This window comes from Chionomys nivalis, chromosome 6 (genome assembly GCF_950005125.1).
Source record: "Chionomys nivalis chromosome 6, mChiNiv1.1, whole genome shotgun sequence".
Taxonomy (NCBI): Eukaryota; Metazoa; Chordata; class Mammalia; order Rodentia; family Cricetidae; genus Chionomys; species Chionomys nivalis.
Window position 1 is genome coordinate 83,159,440 of NC_080091.1, and position 17,843 is coordinate 83,177,282.

A 17,843-nucleotide genomic window follows, 5' to 3' on the forward strand; every position below is an offset into this window, starting at 1 on the left:
CGATAAACTCACTCTGAGCTTCCAAACTTGATTCTATTTTCTATTACTTGATTATACAGCCAGAAGAAAGTAAAAGGATGTTTACCTCCTTTAGATAACAATGATTGCATGTATGTATGTGTGTAGGTGGGGTGAGTGTAATTTCCCATACTTTAACAGAATTGTTACTGTGATAGTGACCAGGCATGACTATACATAGTTTTGCTTATGTGGTATTGCACCCACTACTGAAAATCAAAAGACTGAAAATTTACTACATTTTCAAAATCTTGTATGATTTGTCTTTTATTTTACTTATATTTTTCCTTGTGTGAATGTATGTTGACATGTGTACATATGTGGATGGATGGGCATGTGTGTGCGTGCATGTGGATGTACGTCTGTGCAGAGGTCAGAGTTTGATTCAGAGAAACATCCTGATCTTCCATTCACCTTATTAAATGTGCCTGTCTCTCAGTCAAATCCAGAGCTCAACGACATCATTTGTGTCGCTTGCCAGCTGTCTCTGGAGACCCCCTTACTCTGTTTTCTGAAGCAGAAATTGCAGGATGACCGTCACACCCACTTGACATTTATATGGGTTCTGGGAATCCAAACTCAGTTCCTCGTGCTTGAGTGCAAAGATTTTTTTTTTAACCAGCAAGTGGTTTCATTAGCCCCCAAATTTACCTTTTAATGTGAAATTAAATGTTAAACTGACTGTATGCTTTATCCAGCCGCTCCAGGGTGTGACAGGAGAGCCCACTGAAGGCATCTGGATCCCACAAGCACAACTGAAAAATAGACTTTTTTTGATTTGCACCCGAGAGCACAATCTCCTCTTGTACAAATCTAGAACTGAGGTTGTTAAAGTGGAAAGAAAAGAAAAGGAGTTTTATTTTCCTAATCCCACCTTTTCAAAGTACTTTATTTCATACTCCAGGATGACTCCATTGGGGCGATCTGGCTCTTGCCAAGACAAAGAGATGCTGTTCTTTGCAATCTTTCCCCTTTTCACGTTGGTGACTGGCGAGGGAGCTGTAAGATAACACAAATAAATAATAATGTGGTTAACAGAGAAATTAGAACTTACTCTGTGTAATGACTGGCATGTTATGATGTAATTATTAGTACATTTCCATTTATCCTGAAAAATTTATTTTCTCTATGAAAGTTGTTAAAGGGTATTATTATTTAAGCTATATAAAATTAGCTGCCCATCCTGAGAACCATGTTTTATTAATACTGTACCTATCTGAAGTCTTCATATCCCCCTCAAATGTAGACAAATAGTTTTAATATATTATTTTATAGAATATAGATTCCTGATGATAATACTTATATTTTTATTAAAGATTTTTAATGATCCAGTACCCTTTCATATGACATATTTCCAAAATTTATAGATTCTTTGTCCTTGATCCCCTTATTACAATAGATGTGTTATTTGTCAGATAATTATGTTTTCAATATTATTTCCCTTTGTTATATTTATTGAAAATCTAAAATAAACTCATATATAACCCGTATTAACAGTTTATATAAACACTTTATTAAATATTATATCTCAAAATTTAAAAATAGAAAGAGATTGAGTCCATTTCTTTCAATTATTTCATGACAAATCACTCATGGTGGTGCTTATCTACTAGAATGTTTGTTAGAACATTATTTCTAGTAAAAGTGCGAAATATATATACTCCTTCAGATACATCTAGATACCTGAGTTCATAAAACATATGGAATCTTGGCCATAATCCATATTATCATAGACTGAGATACTTTTCAGACTCTATGGAGATGATGAAATAAGGAGTTGATATTGGTTGCAAAAGACTATATTTGCCAAAGTGATCATAGCTATGCTTTGTATATTATATAATATTTGCATATGACTAAACCACCCAATGAAACATCACAGACAATATCCTCATTAAGTAGCAATAAACATATTTAGAAAAAACCCACTCATATATTTAGTGTTAAAATCATGGTTAAGTTACTTACAATAACCAACATAGTTTAAGGGCTTTGTTAGTATTTGTTAGATGACAATGATTTAGGTAATCACAGGAATGAAGTCTATATGTGTTCAATATACATGCAATTTTCCTTCAAATATTATCAATACACAGATTGATAGTGGTTGAATATGCATATAAAAGCACATTCATATGGAAGACTTGCTGTATGTGTGAAAATGTAAAGATAAAGAGACAGATTAGTGTGTAGTGGGTTTTAATATGGATATTGTCAACTATAAAGAATTGTGTATAATCACAGACACAAACCCGAGTAGAAATTTGGTAATGTTAAATGTGTATGTGTGTGTACATATTTATAAACAAATACATGTGTGCCATATGTTAAATAGAGTTGTGTACATTAATCATATATAGTATGTTATGTATTTCTATTTATTTTTTTGATTATCCAAAACATCTTTTAAATTTAAATGTTCAGTTTTTGGCAGTTTCTTGAAATTGTAATAATATTGGATGCACTTTGAAAAACAGATCATGGAGATCATATTTTAAACATCGTCATATTAGACTCAGTAGCGGTGGGAACACATTTGGACAAGAGACAGCTTTTTAAAACAGAAATAAAGCTATGGCACTCCTATGTTCAAAGTCGTCCAGAGCCTCTCTCGGGACTCAAGAGAAAGAGCCCAGATGCTCTGTCTGAGCCTCTGAGTCTTCAGGATCTTCCCACTTGGCGTTGTGCTTCACCAGCTCTCAGACTGGCCTCTTAATCCTCCCCTCTGTACAACCACTCTGTCTACAGGTTAGCAGTAAGAAATGCTGCGAGAAGATGCCACTTGCGCACACGTGCGTGTGCGCGCGCACACACACACATACACCCACACACACAAACAGACCCTTCTCACACAAACACACATGCACAAATGCACACTGAGATCTACACACTCACAAACACACACAGAAATGCATTGCTCACGGATTCATGGACACACTTTTCTTCTCCTTCCTGAGGCATCCCTGGCCTTACTTTGTTATAACTCTTAGAGTTACAAGCTCTCAACAATGCTCTCCTCTTCCCTCATCAGCCCTTGTAGCCCTTTTGTGTTCTGTTATTGATGTGCGTCTCACACTTCTCTACAAATATAGTAGATTTTTACTTTTCTGGTTACTCCAACTATGATATAAATTTGAAAAGACAGTGGTATTATGTGCTAAAACATTGTGGGATCACTTGCATCTGGAACAGTCTGTATATAATCAGAATAGGAGCCAAAGAATATGTACAAGTGAATGATTGCTGGCTATATGTCTTAACTTTTGTTTTTCTTATTTTTGACCAATGACAATTTTTTTTTTTTTTTTTTTTGGTTTTTCGAGACAGGGTTTCTCTGTAGCTACAGAGCCTGTCCTTGAACTATCTCTTGTACACCAGGCTGGCCTCGAACTCACAAAGATCTGCCTGTCTCTGCCTCCTGAGTGTTGGGATTAAAGGCGTGAGCTAAAATGTGTAGCCCAGGCTGTCCTCGAATTCTTGATCCTCCTGCCTCTGCCTCCTTCAGCAAATCCTACCGGCATGCGCCACCACAACCGGCTCTTGAATAATTTTTAAGACTGATAGTCTTGTGGATCATCTCATAACCACTGTATATTTTGTTGCATTGTGCATTAGGAAGAAATGAAAGTTAAAATAAGCTTAAAATTCCTCATTTATTTTAGCACAGATATTAATTGTAACTGACACATTCCTTAAGGATATCAGTATTAATTAAATAAGCTGATATAGATTGCCAGCAATCTTTTCAATGGTTTTAATAAGCATGAGAACTTGATAAAGATAGAACTTAATTTGGTATATTTACTGTAATCTTTATCAGTTCTGAAATTTGCTTACCATATAGAAATTTAATGAACAGAGTGACAAAATGGATAGATAAATGAACAGTAAATAAATTTATTGTAAAATATTTGGCAGTAAGTTTATCTTAAATGTTTATATTAGTGTAATGTCATTTAAAGGTCTATGGTATTAATGAAAACTTAATTAGTAAATTTATAAAATAATAAACTACTTTAAGGTGAAGTTGGGAAATAGATAACAATCCACATGCAAACAGCAAAGATAGACTATTTCATATTTGTATCCATCAAAGTTAACCATGAGTGTCTTTGCTTTCAAAGAATGTTTGATTTATAAACTGTTATAGTTTTTCAAATTCAGTATTCTTTGAGGTTATAAGTGAGAGGGAGCTACAACAGGGTGAAGAGAGGGAGATGACTATAAAAGGAGAAGGAGGAATGATTGACAATAAAGCCTCCAGAAATAATATCTATGATATACATATAGATAGATGATAGATAGATAGATAGATAGATAGATAGATAGATAGATAGATAGATAGATAGTACATATATATCTGTGAAGTGGGATTTCCCTCTGTATTCTGTGAATTCCATTTGTTAATAAAGAAACTGGTATGGATTGATAGGATAGAGTAGAGCTAGATGGGGAAAACTAAACTGAATGCTGGGAGAAAGAAGGCAGAGTCAGAGAGAAGCCATGGAACCACTGCCAGAAACAGACATGTTGAAACTTTGCTAGTAAGCCACAGACATGTGCTGATACACAGATCAGTGGAGATGGATTAGTTTAAGATATAAGTTAGCCAGAAATACACTTAAGCTTTGGCCAAACAGTATTGCAAATAATTTGGTTTCTGTGTGATTATTTTGGGTCTGAGCTGACAGGCAACCAGGAAACAAAGAAGTGGCCTTCATACAACATATCTCTAAGGATATGTTTATATCCTTATGAATAAATATATATATATATATCTTAATCATATATACATCTTAAAGGAATTATACACATATGCACATATATGTATACTATAATCTTAAATGAAGTTACATTACTTAGGCTAACACACTACCCATGAGAACCATCTACTAAAAAATCCAAAACCTCAGGTAAGAGAATGATTCTTATTGCAGCTGGTCAGAGTAAACAAAATGATTCTCAAAAATATTAGAGATGACCAATGTAGCACTTGGTTACCTCTATGACATCGAGAGTGGCACTAGTTGCTAAAAACATCACTTAGGAGACAGAGCTCAAATGATTTGTTCTGGATCTGACCTAAAAGCCCTTTTCCTGTGATCTAGCATATAATTCCAGTACACATATTACAGGTTGCCAAGGGTGGAAAGTAATACACATTCCTACCATGCAGTAACACCTATGAAGACGCAAATTACCAGCGTGAAAATCTGTGCATAAAGGTGTGATAACCGACGCTCACATGTTGGTAGCAACAAATCTCTGTCTAATTGGATTTAAGATCTACTTAATTGGAACAAAATCAAGCTTGATACTGAAAACCCAGTCAGCTTCCCAGGTTCATTAAGTCATGGACCTTAGTGGTGAAAAATTTACTACTGCCACTTTTCTATACTAACATAAATCTTTACTACATTAAATATTATTATTATACCCACAGATAAGTGTTTTAAACAACCTTCATTAAAGAAGTCTCTTTCTTTTTTAATTTTGGAGGATATAGCATAATTATATTTCTCCTTTCCCTTACCTTCCTCCAAAGCCTCCAATTTACCCCTTCTTTCTCCTTCAAATTCATGTTTATTTAAATTTATTGTTAATAAATGTCTATATACTTGCATATGTACTTGCATATTTAAAAAATAACCAGCTCAATCTGCATAATGATGCTTGTATGCATGTTATTTGATTGACCTTTTGAAATTTGGTAACCAGTTGGTGTGCTCCTACTAGGAAATGCTAGTTTTCCCACTCTTCATATTTCTTTAGTTCCAGTAGTTCCTTGTGTGTGGTTTAAGCCCCAGGGATTTTTCTCTCTCCACTTTAGCATGTCTATTATTGTCTGTTTTCAGCTCATGTTTAGGAAGCCTTGTTGGTGAGACATTATGGGTGTAAAACCTGATTTTCTTAGAACATTCACTTTCACACAGAAAACACACAGATTTTTTTGTTTTTTACAATATTTCAGCCCTATCTTTTGCAATAGTCTCTGAACCTTACTTGGGATTACATGTATCCTTTAGAACTGGATGAATGAGTACAGGAAATGTGGTACATATGGACTATGGAAAACTATTCAGCTTTAATTAAAACTGAAATCACGAAATTTGCAGGTAAATGAATGAACGGAACAAGAAAAGTCCACAATGAATGAGCCAATCTAGACCCAGAAAGAAAAATATAACATTTTCTCTCTAACCAGAGGTTCTTAGCTCCAAATATTCATATATAAGGACATACCCTAGAGTAACTACAGACACAAGGCATGAAAAACAGAACCATTACTAGTATAGGGTAATTGTGGGGAAATAAAGAGGGACCTAGTAGGGAAATATGAAAATAAGGGATCTTTAGAGAAGGGAGTAAAGGAATACAGAAGACAGAAGGAGGATGCTAACGTAACAATAAGGATGTCTGGAAAAATCATAAGGCATCAGAATATTAACTATTTATCTAAAAATTTATATAATATATGTAATTAAGTTTATAAATAGAATAAACAATTTTAATAATCTTTTCTTATTTGGGCTGAGAATATATTCTTCAATAGCCAATGACCACCTAACCAAATTCTCGACGACAAAGATAAGAATTTTCTTTTGAGTTATTGGTCAGGGCTATCTTCTATGGATTAATCCTTCTGTACCCTGTGTAAATGTGTTGCTCTCTTTGGTTTAATGAAGAGCCAACTGGCCAACAGCTAGACAGAAATAAATGGATGATAGTTGCATGGGCATTAGTAGTGTCTGCGGCCATAATGGTGATGCCATTCTATTATTACTATAAAGTATATCATTAATTACTATATTACTTTATTACTATAAAGTATATCATTAATTACTATGTTACTTTATTACTATGAAGTATATCATTAATATCAAGAACATGAAAGTAATTGTCCATTTTTTCACTCCATTATCAATGCTCCTTAGTCATCTTCTGTTGTCCTCTATTGACTTAATCTTTTATTAAATATAGCTATCATCAAACAAAAATGATGATTACACAGAGCACTTCTTTGAAAATTTTGGTTAGGGCAAAGAGATCAATGGTTAAGAGCATTTGTTGCTTTGTTTAGGTTCACAGCTGCAAAATGGTAGTTCATGATCATGTATAACTCTGAATTGAGTAGACTTGACATCTTCTGGCCTCAAGAGACACAGGAACACATGTGGATCACATGTGTACATCCAGGCAAAACATTCATAAACACAAAATAAAAATAAAGACAGCCTAGGGGCTGGTCTTTAAAAGTCAGAAAATCTTGCAAAAAATGTTGACCAATGTCTAGTTATCACCTATTAAAAGTTGTGTATAAGATACGGAAAAACTAAAGTATTAAAAAAGACATGAGACTGTGAAGACCACAAAAATGTTCTAAATACACAAATCTGTAACTATTACAGATTTGCAATATTTAAAAATTTGTATCATGTGTGTACATGAGAGCCAACCTACATGTACTGGATAAGATGTCAAACGCTGAGCCATTGGTGTACAGGCTATTCTTGTTTGTGGAATAATTTTATTTCAAATAAACATTCAAACAGTATGATTTCAGACTTACAGATAAAGCATAACAAAAAAAATCCTATAACTACCACACTTACTCTTCTTTACTCTAAGCAACGTATACATACAGCACATTTACTATCAGAGAGTTACATTAATAGGTCACTAGCAAAATTACATCCAATTCTCAGACTTATATTTTACTCAAAGTCCAGTTTTTGACACAGAGCCCTTTCCAGTATCCTTCAATTCCACCCATTCTCATATTCTATGTCCTTCAAAACTTCACTTTTTAATATTCTTCATTTTAATAAATATACCTTTGGGGGACACACATAAAATGTTTTTGTGGGCTATCCTTCAATTAGGGTTAGTCAGTATTTTGCTTATACAACTTAAAAGAGTATGTTAGATGAAAACCAGAGACATAACTTTTATTTATATTGAAGTCTACCAGATTTAAGTACAATCAGAATGAAATCACTGCAGGATTAACTCTGTCCACTAAATAGCATTTAGTGATTTTTTTCTTTACTGAGCAGTTACATTTCTATCAGATTTCCACACTGTACCATTTATGGGGAGGCCATAATGGGCATCCCATTCTTAGGCTGAAATTTATGAACTGTTCCTATGAGGATAGACCATCCAATTAATTATTGAGAATTATCAACATAATAAAGCTTATCCATTCTTTATATTGCTATTATTTATTAAGTTATTTATTTGTTTATGTAAATATATACTTGAATCTTATTATTAACTATAATCAAATATTTCATTTTTAACTCAAATAATGCACAGGCTACTGAAGGACCTTTTATATATCTCTTTGACATAGCTATATGATTATAGAAGAGCTTATTTTTATAGTAAATTTTCATATTCTGATGTTAGCGAACCAGAGACCTTTTGTTCATAATACTTCAGTACAGAATACGTCATTTCTCCAAAGAGAATAGGTTTATTTTATTTATCCATTATTTATGTATTTATTTATAGTAACAGCATTGCAATCAAGATCTGACTGTTATATGTATTTATACATCTGATATGACTTTGTTTTTAGACCAACAGAGGAAAGAAATATAAGTATGGATAGTAAATAATACATGTACATATATCTAACTACATATATGTATATGTTTGTATTCATCACCAGATGCGAATTGCTTGAACATGATTATACAATGGTATCAGCATTACTCAATGTTTTAGTTTGGGTTTCAATTGCTGTGACCAAACACCATGACCGAAGAAGGAAAATGTTTATTTGGCTTAAACTTCCATATTGTTGTTCACATTGAAGAAACTCGGGATAGGAACTCAAACAGGTCAGTATCTTGGAGGCAGGAACAGATACAGAAGTCATGAAGAGGAGATGCACACTGGTTTGCTTCCCCTAGCTTGTTCAGCATGCTTTCTAATAGCATCCAGTACCACCAACTCATTGATGACACCACCCACCATAAACAGTGCCTTCACCCCTTGGTCACTAATTAAGAAAATGCCTTACAGGTGGATCTCATAGAGGCATTTCCTCAGCTGAAGCTCCTTCCTCATGAATAACTATGGGTTGTGTCAAGTTGAGATGCAAAAATGTCAGTACACTCAGTTATTACAAAGATCATCTAAACTGTAAACAGAGACTGCACATTCATTTCCCAGTGGCCCAGGCCTGAATAATCACACAGAAATAGTAATTGCAGCGTATGTTATTATATATATATATATATGAATAGTTTAAATTTTTCAAAAAATTACTGTAGTAACATTAAATTATTCTTATTATGTGACAACCCATCACGCTAACATCACTTCATTAAGTTATTTAACTTTTTGCAAGTGCCGTTCATTGGCTACAGAGTTGACTTAGCTGTTCAGACCACTCACTGCTTTTAATGGACCTGGTTTTATTCCCATGACCAACATAGAGATTTTGTGAACTATTTGAGACCAATAGAATTTTGGTCTGTTCTCTATTGTCCCTAAAAATCTGTATAAAATGAGAGTTTTTCAAAAATACTTTAAAATAAATATATGCACATATGTGGAGTAAATTTCTATCTGTATAGAGAATTATAAAAATATATCACTCTGAATATGGAAAATATGGACTTTGGATGTAATTCCTCGATTCTCTTTATAAATCTTTTTGTTCTTTTACATATTCAGAAAGAAAAGAACGAAAATCAAGCAGATAAGTGATTCAGGATATTAAACTAAGACAAAATTTCAAAATTGAAAAAACATTGCAGTGTGAGAAAATATAGAACCTAAATCTAATCCATTATTACTTAATTTTAAAAATTTGCTTTATGGTATAGGTGTTTTTCTATCATATATGTCTTTACACAACGTGTGTGTCTCATAACTACATAAGTCAGAAGAAGGTAACAGATACCCTTGAGTTTGAGTTAAAGTTGGTTATGAGGCAGCATGTAGGTCCTGGGAATTGAATACAGTATTTATAAATCCCAGTATTTATAACTGCTGAACCATTTTTCCATTTTCTCTATTTGAATTTAACTTGAGTGAAATAGCCCTATCTTTAACATTTTGAATGTATGCTTCTCTTTCTATTTGATTTAAATTAAATATCACTTCAGTCATTACACATATGCATTCAAACCCTCTTTAATTTTGGGTGAAGTTACATCCTTGACAGCCATTCAGAAACAGCAAAAATCATAAAGCAATATCTACTCAGTATGCCCAGCCCACTAAACAAATTAGCTGATCCCCACTTACATTGCATGGCAGTAGTTTCTACTCATGATTAGCAGCACGAAGATTGGTAGCTATGGTTCATTCTGCTGCTGGATCTCTTGAGACTGAGTCTAAACATACTTTGCACTTAGCCAAAGAACAAGATTAAAACTTGAAGTACTCCGTCTTTTGACTACAGATCACCTTTCCCTGTCATGGTTAAAAATAAGTTAGAGCAATGAAAGCCAGGAAATACACAGTTATATGTTCCTTGCTATATACATGGCTTAATTAAGCTACATATAATTATTATTCTGGTATGTTTGCTTTAGAGTATACTATCAATTTCATGTAAAAAAAATGTAAGCATTTCCTAATAAATAAGAAATGCAGTTGGTATTTTAAAAATATTTGAGAGTATTATATGGAAAATGACATAGATGTACAGATAGTGAATAATGCAAATGTAAAATATGTCATTTAATGAATAGAACATATTAATTATGCAGGTTATATATTCAAAAAATAATTATTTCCGTATTACAGTTGGATACTACTGTAATAAGAAAAAAATCATAGTTCATTCTACTCTTACTTAGTATGTATGACTTCTACTAAAGAAAGGGAGACTTTAAAGGATTCTTTTGAAATAAAAGTTTAATCTGTTCATTCAGACATAAGCCTACAATCACTTTATTTAAAAGGCTGCAAGTAGATCTTTTGATATGTGATCCTAATGAAATCTCAAATGACAAGTTCATGAAATCTAGCATTTAATGACACTGTTTCTAGACATCAATCTTTGTCATCAGAAGAAACTATAGGCTGAAATATCTTATTAGTTGTTGCTCATTTTTCAAAGTATAATAGTTATGTAAATCTAAAAGAGAATTATTGGTAAAAATGAAATTTTAAAATGTTAATATTTTATTTCTTAAAATTAAGCTATGTGCTTGAAGTACTATCTTGAAATTAGGGTCACAATAATGTGAGTTAATACAAAAAATGTAATAAAATAGAAAATTGTGTCACTGACATAGCCACCGTTCTCGTAAACGAACATTAGATATAACAAGATACAAAGTGACAATCTGCCTCTTTTTTAATAGCAAGATTTACTCCACACCAAATAAATTATCCTGTAATTTGTTTACATTAAACACTTATTGTTACTCTATAATAGAATTTTTAATAAATTTAACAAAAAACTTTGATTTTAAATAAAACAAAGCAGCCTCAGTGTCAATGATTATTTAATCTTAATTTTCTCACTGTAGTTTATGAGAAGCAGAATAATAGTCTTTTAAAAATAAAATAGAGTTATACCTAGCTAATGACATAGCAAATTTGAAAACAAGGTTGCTTGTAAAAATATGGTTTTGCATATAAGGTAAAAATTGTTTTGTCGCCGGGCGATGGTGGCGCACGCCTTTAATCCAGCACTCGGGAGGCAGAGGCAGGAGGATCTCTGTGAGTTTGAGACCAGCCTGGTCTACAGAGCTAGTTCCAGGACAGGCTCCAAAGCCACAGAGAAACCCTGTCTCGAAAAACCAAAAACAAAAAATTGTTTTGTCAAAGCTAAACAGCAATTATGTGGCATCCCAACTTATTTTATAGGTAGAAAATCAGTACTCCCTTCAGAAATCAATACTCGCAGAGTTTATGGTCCTAAGAAATAGGTAATCTCTACTCTAAAATTTATATTATATAACATCTTGTTAAACAGAGATAAGCTACTAAAAATCAAACAAGCTATAAAGTAAAATTTCTAATTTAATTTTAAATTACCACAGAGTCTCCATACTATAAAGCATTATGATTTAACACTTTGTAAAACAAAATAAATGCTCCATATATAAGGACAAACTTTGTAATTACCTTTCTCAATTTCCTATGATATTGAGAACATAGAGCAGGATTTTTTTTAAAGGTAACCACACCAATAATTGCTACAATAAACCATCATGTATCTATCAATTTTTAAAAGGGCCAAGATTGATTTCCATTATAATATCCATATTGAGGACTTTTCCTAAAGGTGCCCTCTTGAGGTCATCTGCTGAGAAATTTAAATTGTAGCAGAAACAGATACACACAAATTAGACTTTCTGTCTGCAGAACAGCCAGGGAGAAATGAATAGTGTTTAACAGCAGTGCACACAAACATCCCAAACTATCAAATATATATTTCAATCGGAAAATTGCTAGCAATAACTGGGAACTAGAGATATAGAAGATAAATGATTACAGCTGGACAACCTATTAAAGCCCAGAAGAAAGCCAAATCGTAACATTCTGTTCCAAATTAGCAATGTTATCAGATGTTTAATTCCTCTGCACTTACCCTGGGACTAATTACAGTGAAACATGCCACACATTCTCCAAGTGGTGAGAAATCTCATTGAATGCTTGCGTTTTATGTTAGCTTCTTATTTTTTAAACTGACATTATACAAAACCATTTTAAATCTAAGAGATATATATTTGTCACAGAATGATTCCTTAGTGTACAATGTAGAATTTTGTTCTACTGGGACAGACATTTGTATTCATATTTACAAAAATATGAATAAAAGTTTATCATTTATGCCATAACATAATCTATAGAAGTTACAGATTTATTTGCAGATAGCTAAGCTCAAATTTTACTTTCTAATGTTTTAATAAAAACTCTTGAGGGGCTGGAGAGAAGCCTCAGCAGTTAAGAGTGCTGGCTTAAGTTAAGCAGTTAAGAGGTCCCAGGTTGGATTCCCAATACCCATATAGTGTCTCAATCATCTGTAACTTCAGTTTGAAGGGATTGATGTCCTCTTCTGGCCTCCCAGGCAGAAGGGGTATGGCAGTGTCGTACAGAATATATGGATAAGCAGTATACTTCCAATTATAGTAAGAAGACCTTATTTTATCTCATTTTATTTTATTTTTTCTAAAGAAAAAGGCCAGCTGGCCTGGGTCTGAAAAAGCATGGGATAAAACCGGACTCGCTGAACATAACGGACAATGAGGACTACTGAGATCTCAAGAACAATGGCAATGGGTTTTTGATCCTACTGCACGTACTGGCTTTGTGGGAGCCTAGGCAGTTTGGATGCTCACCTTACTAGACCTGGATGGAGGTGGGTGGTCCTTGGACTTCCCACAGGGCAGGGAACCCTGATTGCTCTTAGGGCTGATGAGGGAAGGGGACTTGATCGGGGGAGGGGGAGAGAAATGGGATGCGCTGGCGGGGAGAAGGCAGAAATCTTTAATAAATAAATAAAAAAGAAAAAAAAATAAAAATAAATAAATCTTAAAAAAAAAAAGAAAGAAAGAACATGGCCTTGGGTGTGTTGTGATTTGGGAGAACTTGCATGAGGGAAAAGAATATGATCAAAATACATGTTACAGAAATTTTAAAAAATAATAAATTAAAAAAGAAATCTTGATCTTGCTGGTAAGACTATGCCACCTACACTAAGAAACTCTTGAATACAGCAAGTGGGCTCATTTGTCTTCATAGACTCCCACTGTAGATGAAGAAGATGCATACATGTGTCTAATGAAAACGATCCAATCAACAGAGCAGAAAACTAGTCAAAATATTTTTGATAAGTATTAGAATTATAATCTTATTACTAAAATCACAGTAGAATTTTGATATTTCACAAGCTCTGAATAAGTTATACCAGTGTCAAATCACTTCTACATGACATCTTAGATTGATATTTAAAAGTCCTCCAAACTAAAACAACTTAAAGTATTGTTCTGCTCTTAATGTTTCTGAGAATTTCATACATGACTACTATATTTACATAATTTTATAACTCTTTCCACACTTCCAAGGCCTCCTATATCCCCTTTCCAGTTCTCAAATTCATGATGTGCATAATTATAATTGTTTTAAGCATCAGGTTTTCTGTAAATCAGCATTTTATTAGTCTTGGAGACTGAGATCAATGCTATAAAGCTTTTTTAAAAAAAAACCTTTTAAAGCAGTCTTATCACTGTCCCTTCCCAAACATGAAGGTTTGCTATTTCTTTACTCATTTAAAGTGATTTATCAAAATTTATATATTAATGAATAAAATACTTATCATTGAATTTTAAAATATAAAATTGTACACATTTTCCTAGAAACAACACACAAGGGTGTTGTATCAGTCTCTCTCTCTCTCTTTAATTAAATTATGATTACTATGTTTCTTCCAGCTTATTAGTGGACCATCATCTACATTTCATTTCATAAATTAATTTACTCGGATTCACACTAACAGATACAGAGCACACATGTCCTTCCTGTGACTTAGTATATCGTTCTAAAGTTGTGGAGAATATTCATCACAAATCTTCATAGTTAGTGACTAGTAGAAGTCTACCAGAGCAGTCCGAAAATTCTCATAATAAACAAAACACTAAGCATTTTAGAAAAATTTTGAGGAACAGTTTACTAAATGTGTTCCTGTTTCTGAGTTTAATCAAAAAAGTATGAACACAAAAGGCAAGATTTGTATATTACAATGGTTTATTTAGATTATTAAAAGTGCAGTCTAAAAGAACTAATATCAGCATAACAAAGTCATTTCTTATGCATGCCCTACCTACTAAACACAACTTTATTTTTATATCAGTATGTCTGATTCAAGCAAAATAAACTGCTTGATGTTTTTAGAGCATATTAGTTAAATTCCTTAATATCAACAGACATTTTAACATCATTAATGTTGCCATGAAAATTGTACATAAGTTTAAAACAAAAAGGAATGCAGATTCTAAAATTAGGTAACTATTTTACTTAAAAGTAATATATTACTAACTTTGGAAACAATAACATGGAAAAATATTGAAAATATAATATAGATATTATTAATTAAAATAGAAAGCCATACCTTGTTTTCCATTAATTTATTAGAAAGTCTATTCAATAAATGTATGGAGGAAGTTAAGATTATAAGAAAATAATATTGTAGGAAAATTGGAGCTTGACTAAATCTGCATGTAAAATTAAATTTGCCTATAGATTTTTGGTAAAAGTATATGGAAAAAATAGGATCATAGAAAATATTGATTTGTCACAAACACCAGTAAACACAAAGGCTTATTTCTAGTCATATCATGTTATGATATAGTTATTTGATTATTATAAAGTAATAAGCATTACAATTAAATACAATCTTTCTGACATCTTTTCATGCATGTGTCATTAATTTTTAGCAAGAGCCATGTTAAGTTCTGTCTTCTGCTATACGCACTGATCCCTTTTAAAAATATTTGACATCAACAGAGCAAAGATCGGAAAGTTTTTGAAAATGGAGTATCGTATGTTGAATAGCATTCTGAATGTCTTGGAAGAAGAAAAAGAGAGGAGTGATTCAGAGAGTTCTTATAGTCACCAGAACCATTACTTGTGATCCTTCATTCTCTGAATGTGCCAGTATTTGAGGAAAGGAAGCAGACAGAAAGTGGTGTTGCTGCACATTTTTAACACTTCAAGCACAGTGCAAACGAGGATGGTTAAGATTCCTGTAGGTGACCCCCATCTACACCTGTGGTAATTGTTCAATCAAATGTCATTTTACTATGAGCCACTCCAAACCCCATATTTCTAAAGTTATTGTTCCCCCAAAAAAATTCAAGAAATAAATTTACTGTGCAATAAAAAAATCTTAACAATTTTAAATGGGTAATGCTTTACAGTATACATTTAATATACTAATAGACATATGTATGTGTTCGTGTGGGTATATTCACAAACGTGCCATTCTGTGAAATCAGCACACAAATGAGGGGGCAAGAGGTTGATGGTAATTCCCTGCTGCCTTATTGGTTTTCCAACAGGGTCTCTTAGCTTAACCCAGAGCTAGCCAGTGAGTTCCAGAAGTTCACCGATTTCTACCCTAATAACACTGGGAATACAGTTGCAACCTGCTAAAGCAAGCTATTATGCCTAGGCTATGGGAGTCCAAAGTCAGTTACTCATATTTGTATAGCTAGGCTATCTCCAAAATCCCTGTATAATGATTTTCTAATAAAGCAAGGTACAGTATTATTTCTTTCAAGACATTTTAATATCTCAATACTAAAATTAATGGCATAGAACAATTAAAACAGAATAAAACAACAGATGTCTCATAAATATGAAATCAATTTTTCTTGTGGATAAAATAAAACATATTTTATTAAGGACATTAGATAATGAGTACTTCTATATATTATTTGTAAAATCGAAGTTTTTGAAATACATTATTGTATGTAATGGTATTCGATGGCAAGGCCATAAATAGATGGATAGGATAAATTAAGTGAAATCTTGGGCTTTCATGATATGATTAGTGACCTTACAGTAAAACAGGAACAAAAAGTGATTTATTTTTCTCTGTCTGTATGAATAAATCAAAGAGGAGTCAGTAAAGATTTAGAAAGAAGAAAGTTTTCTGTATGCCTGGAACAAAATCTAGAATCAAATTATTCTTGGATGTACAGACCCAGAAATGAGAAAATGCAATTCTGTTGTTTATGCTCCCCGGCTGTATTATTTCATTACTGTAAGTTAGAGAATATAAGATATTGCCTGATCTCAAAAAATTATTAATTATCTCTATGTTATATGGATTCTAAAAATGTTCGTAAAAGCAATGATATGTGCACCTGTGAGTGTTTCTGTGTATATAAAACATCCATATACATATATAAGAATGCATAGACATTCAGGAATTCAAATATGCTCAGCATCCTTATACTCTATATTGCATTTTAAACCTTGAATTTTGATAAAAATTATCATAATTTTTAATTTGCCCATTTTGTTAAGGCAACAGTAAGTCTATAGTCATTCCATGGTATAGGATGTCTGTCATGAGTCAGAAGTGTCCTGAAAAGAATGATGAAACTGAAATGCACAGAAGGGCAAGTGACTTGCTGCTGCTCTCACAGTCACTGCCGACACTGGGAATGACAACTGTCAGGTCTCAGATCTCTACTAAGTTGACCAGATCACGATCATTTACACAGTGGACTTCACAAGTTGGAAACCCTTTAAAGTTTCTGTTTGAACAAGCGGTATTCTCCAACAGTTCCTTTCAAAGAATGATGCTGGAAACCTCAAATACCTCAGAGACTTGCTTTGTAAAAGAGCAAATCAGAAACATTGGGTACAGAGGCTGAGCAGGTCGAGCTGTTGTATCCTGTGGCTTGCCCTACTTATTTACAACTTGTCTAGACTGAACCATGTACTTCATAGATGTGTCTGCGATTCATTACTTCCTAAAAGCCCATTCCCACATAGCAATTCTCTATCTTAATTATATTAAGCAAGTTTTTCACTTTTTTCTAAAATGTAGATGATTTCTGAGTGTACAAAATTGGTTATTTTTCTAGCAATTATTCTGGACTTATCACAAAGTTGTTAATACTGGTGGTTCAGTACTAAATCACACTATTAGAAAATACTGCTATATCCAGTGAAACAACTGTAATGGCTAACTCTCATTTGTGAGATCAAAGATTGGGAAGAACGGAATGATGTCACAACCAAGAAGCCTTGTTGCAGCTGTTATTTCGGGAGCCTGAAGGTCTCTGAGGGCAATGAGGTTGGTTGTTGGAATGTCTAAGAAGATGGAGGTTGCC

General features: G+C 33.1%; 1 protein-coding gene across 10 annotated transcripts in view; it reads right to left on the bottom strand.

Annotated features, from left to right (window-relative positions):
* The window catches only part of Epha5 (EPH receptor A5), a 285,266-nt gene that overhangs the window by 80,407 nt on the left and 187,016 nt on the right, over nt 1–17,843 (bottom strand). For all 10 annotated transcript variants that reach the window (XM_057771266.1, XM_057771265.1, XM_057771263.1 and 7 more), the window contains one exon: nt 893–1,017. In XM_057771266.1, coding sequence (XP_057627249.1) covers nt 893–1,017 — 125 coding nt within the window. The remainder of the gene's footprint in view (nt 1–892; nt 1,018–17,843) is intronic.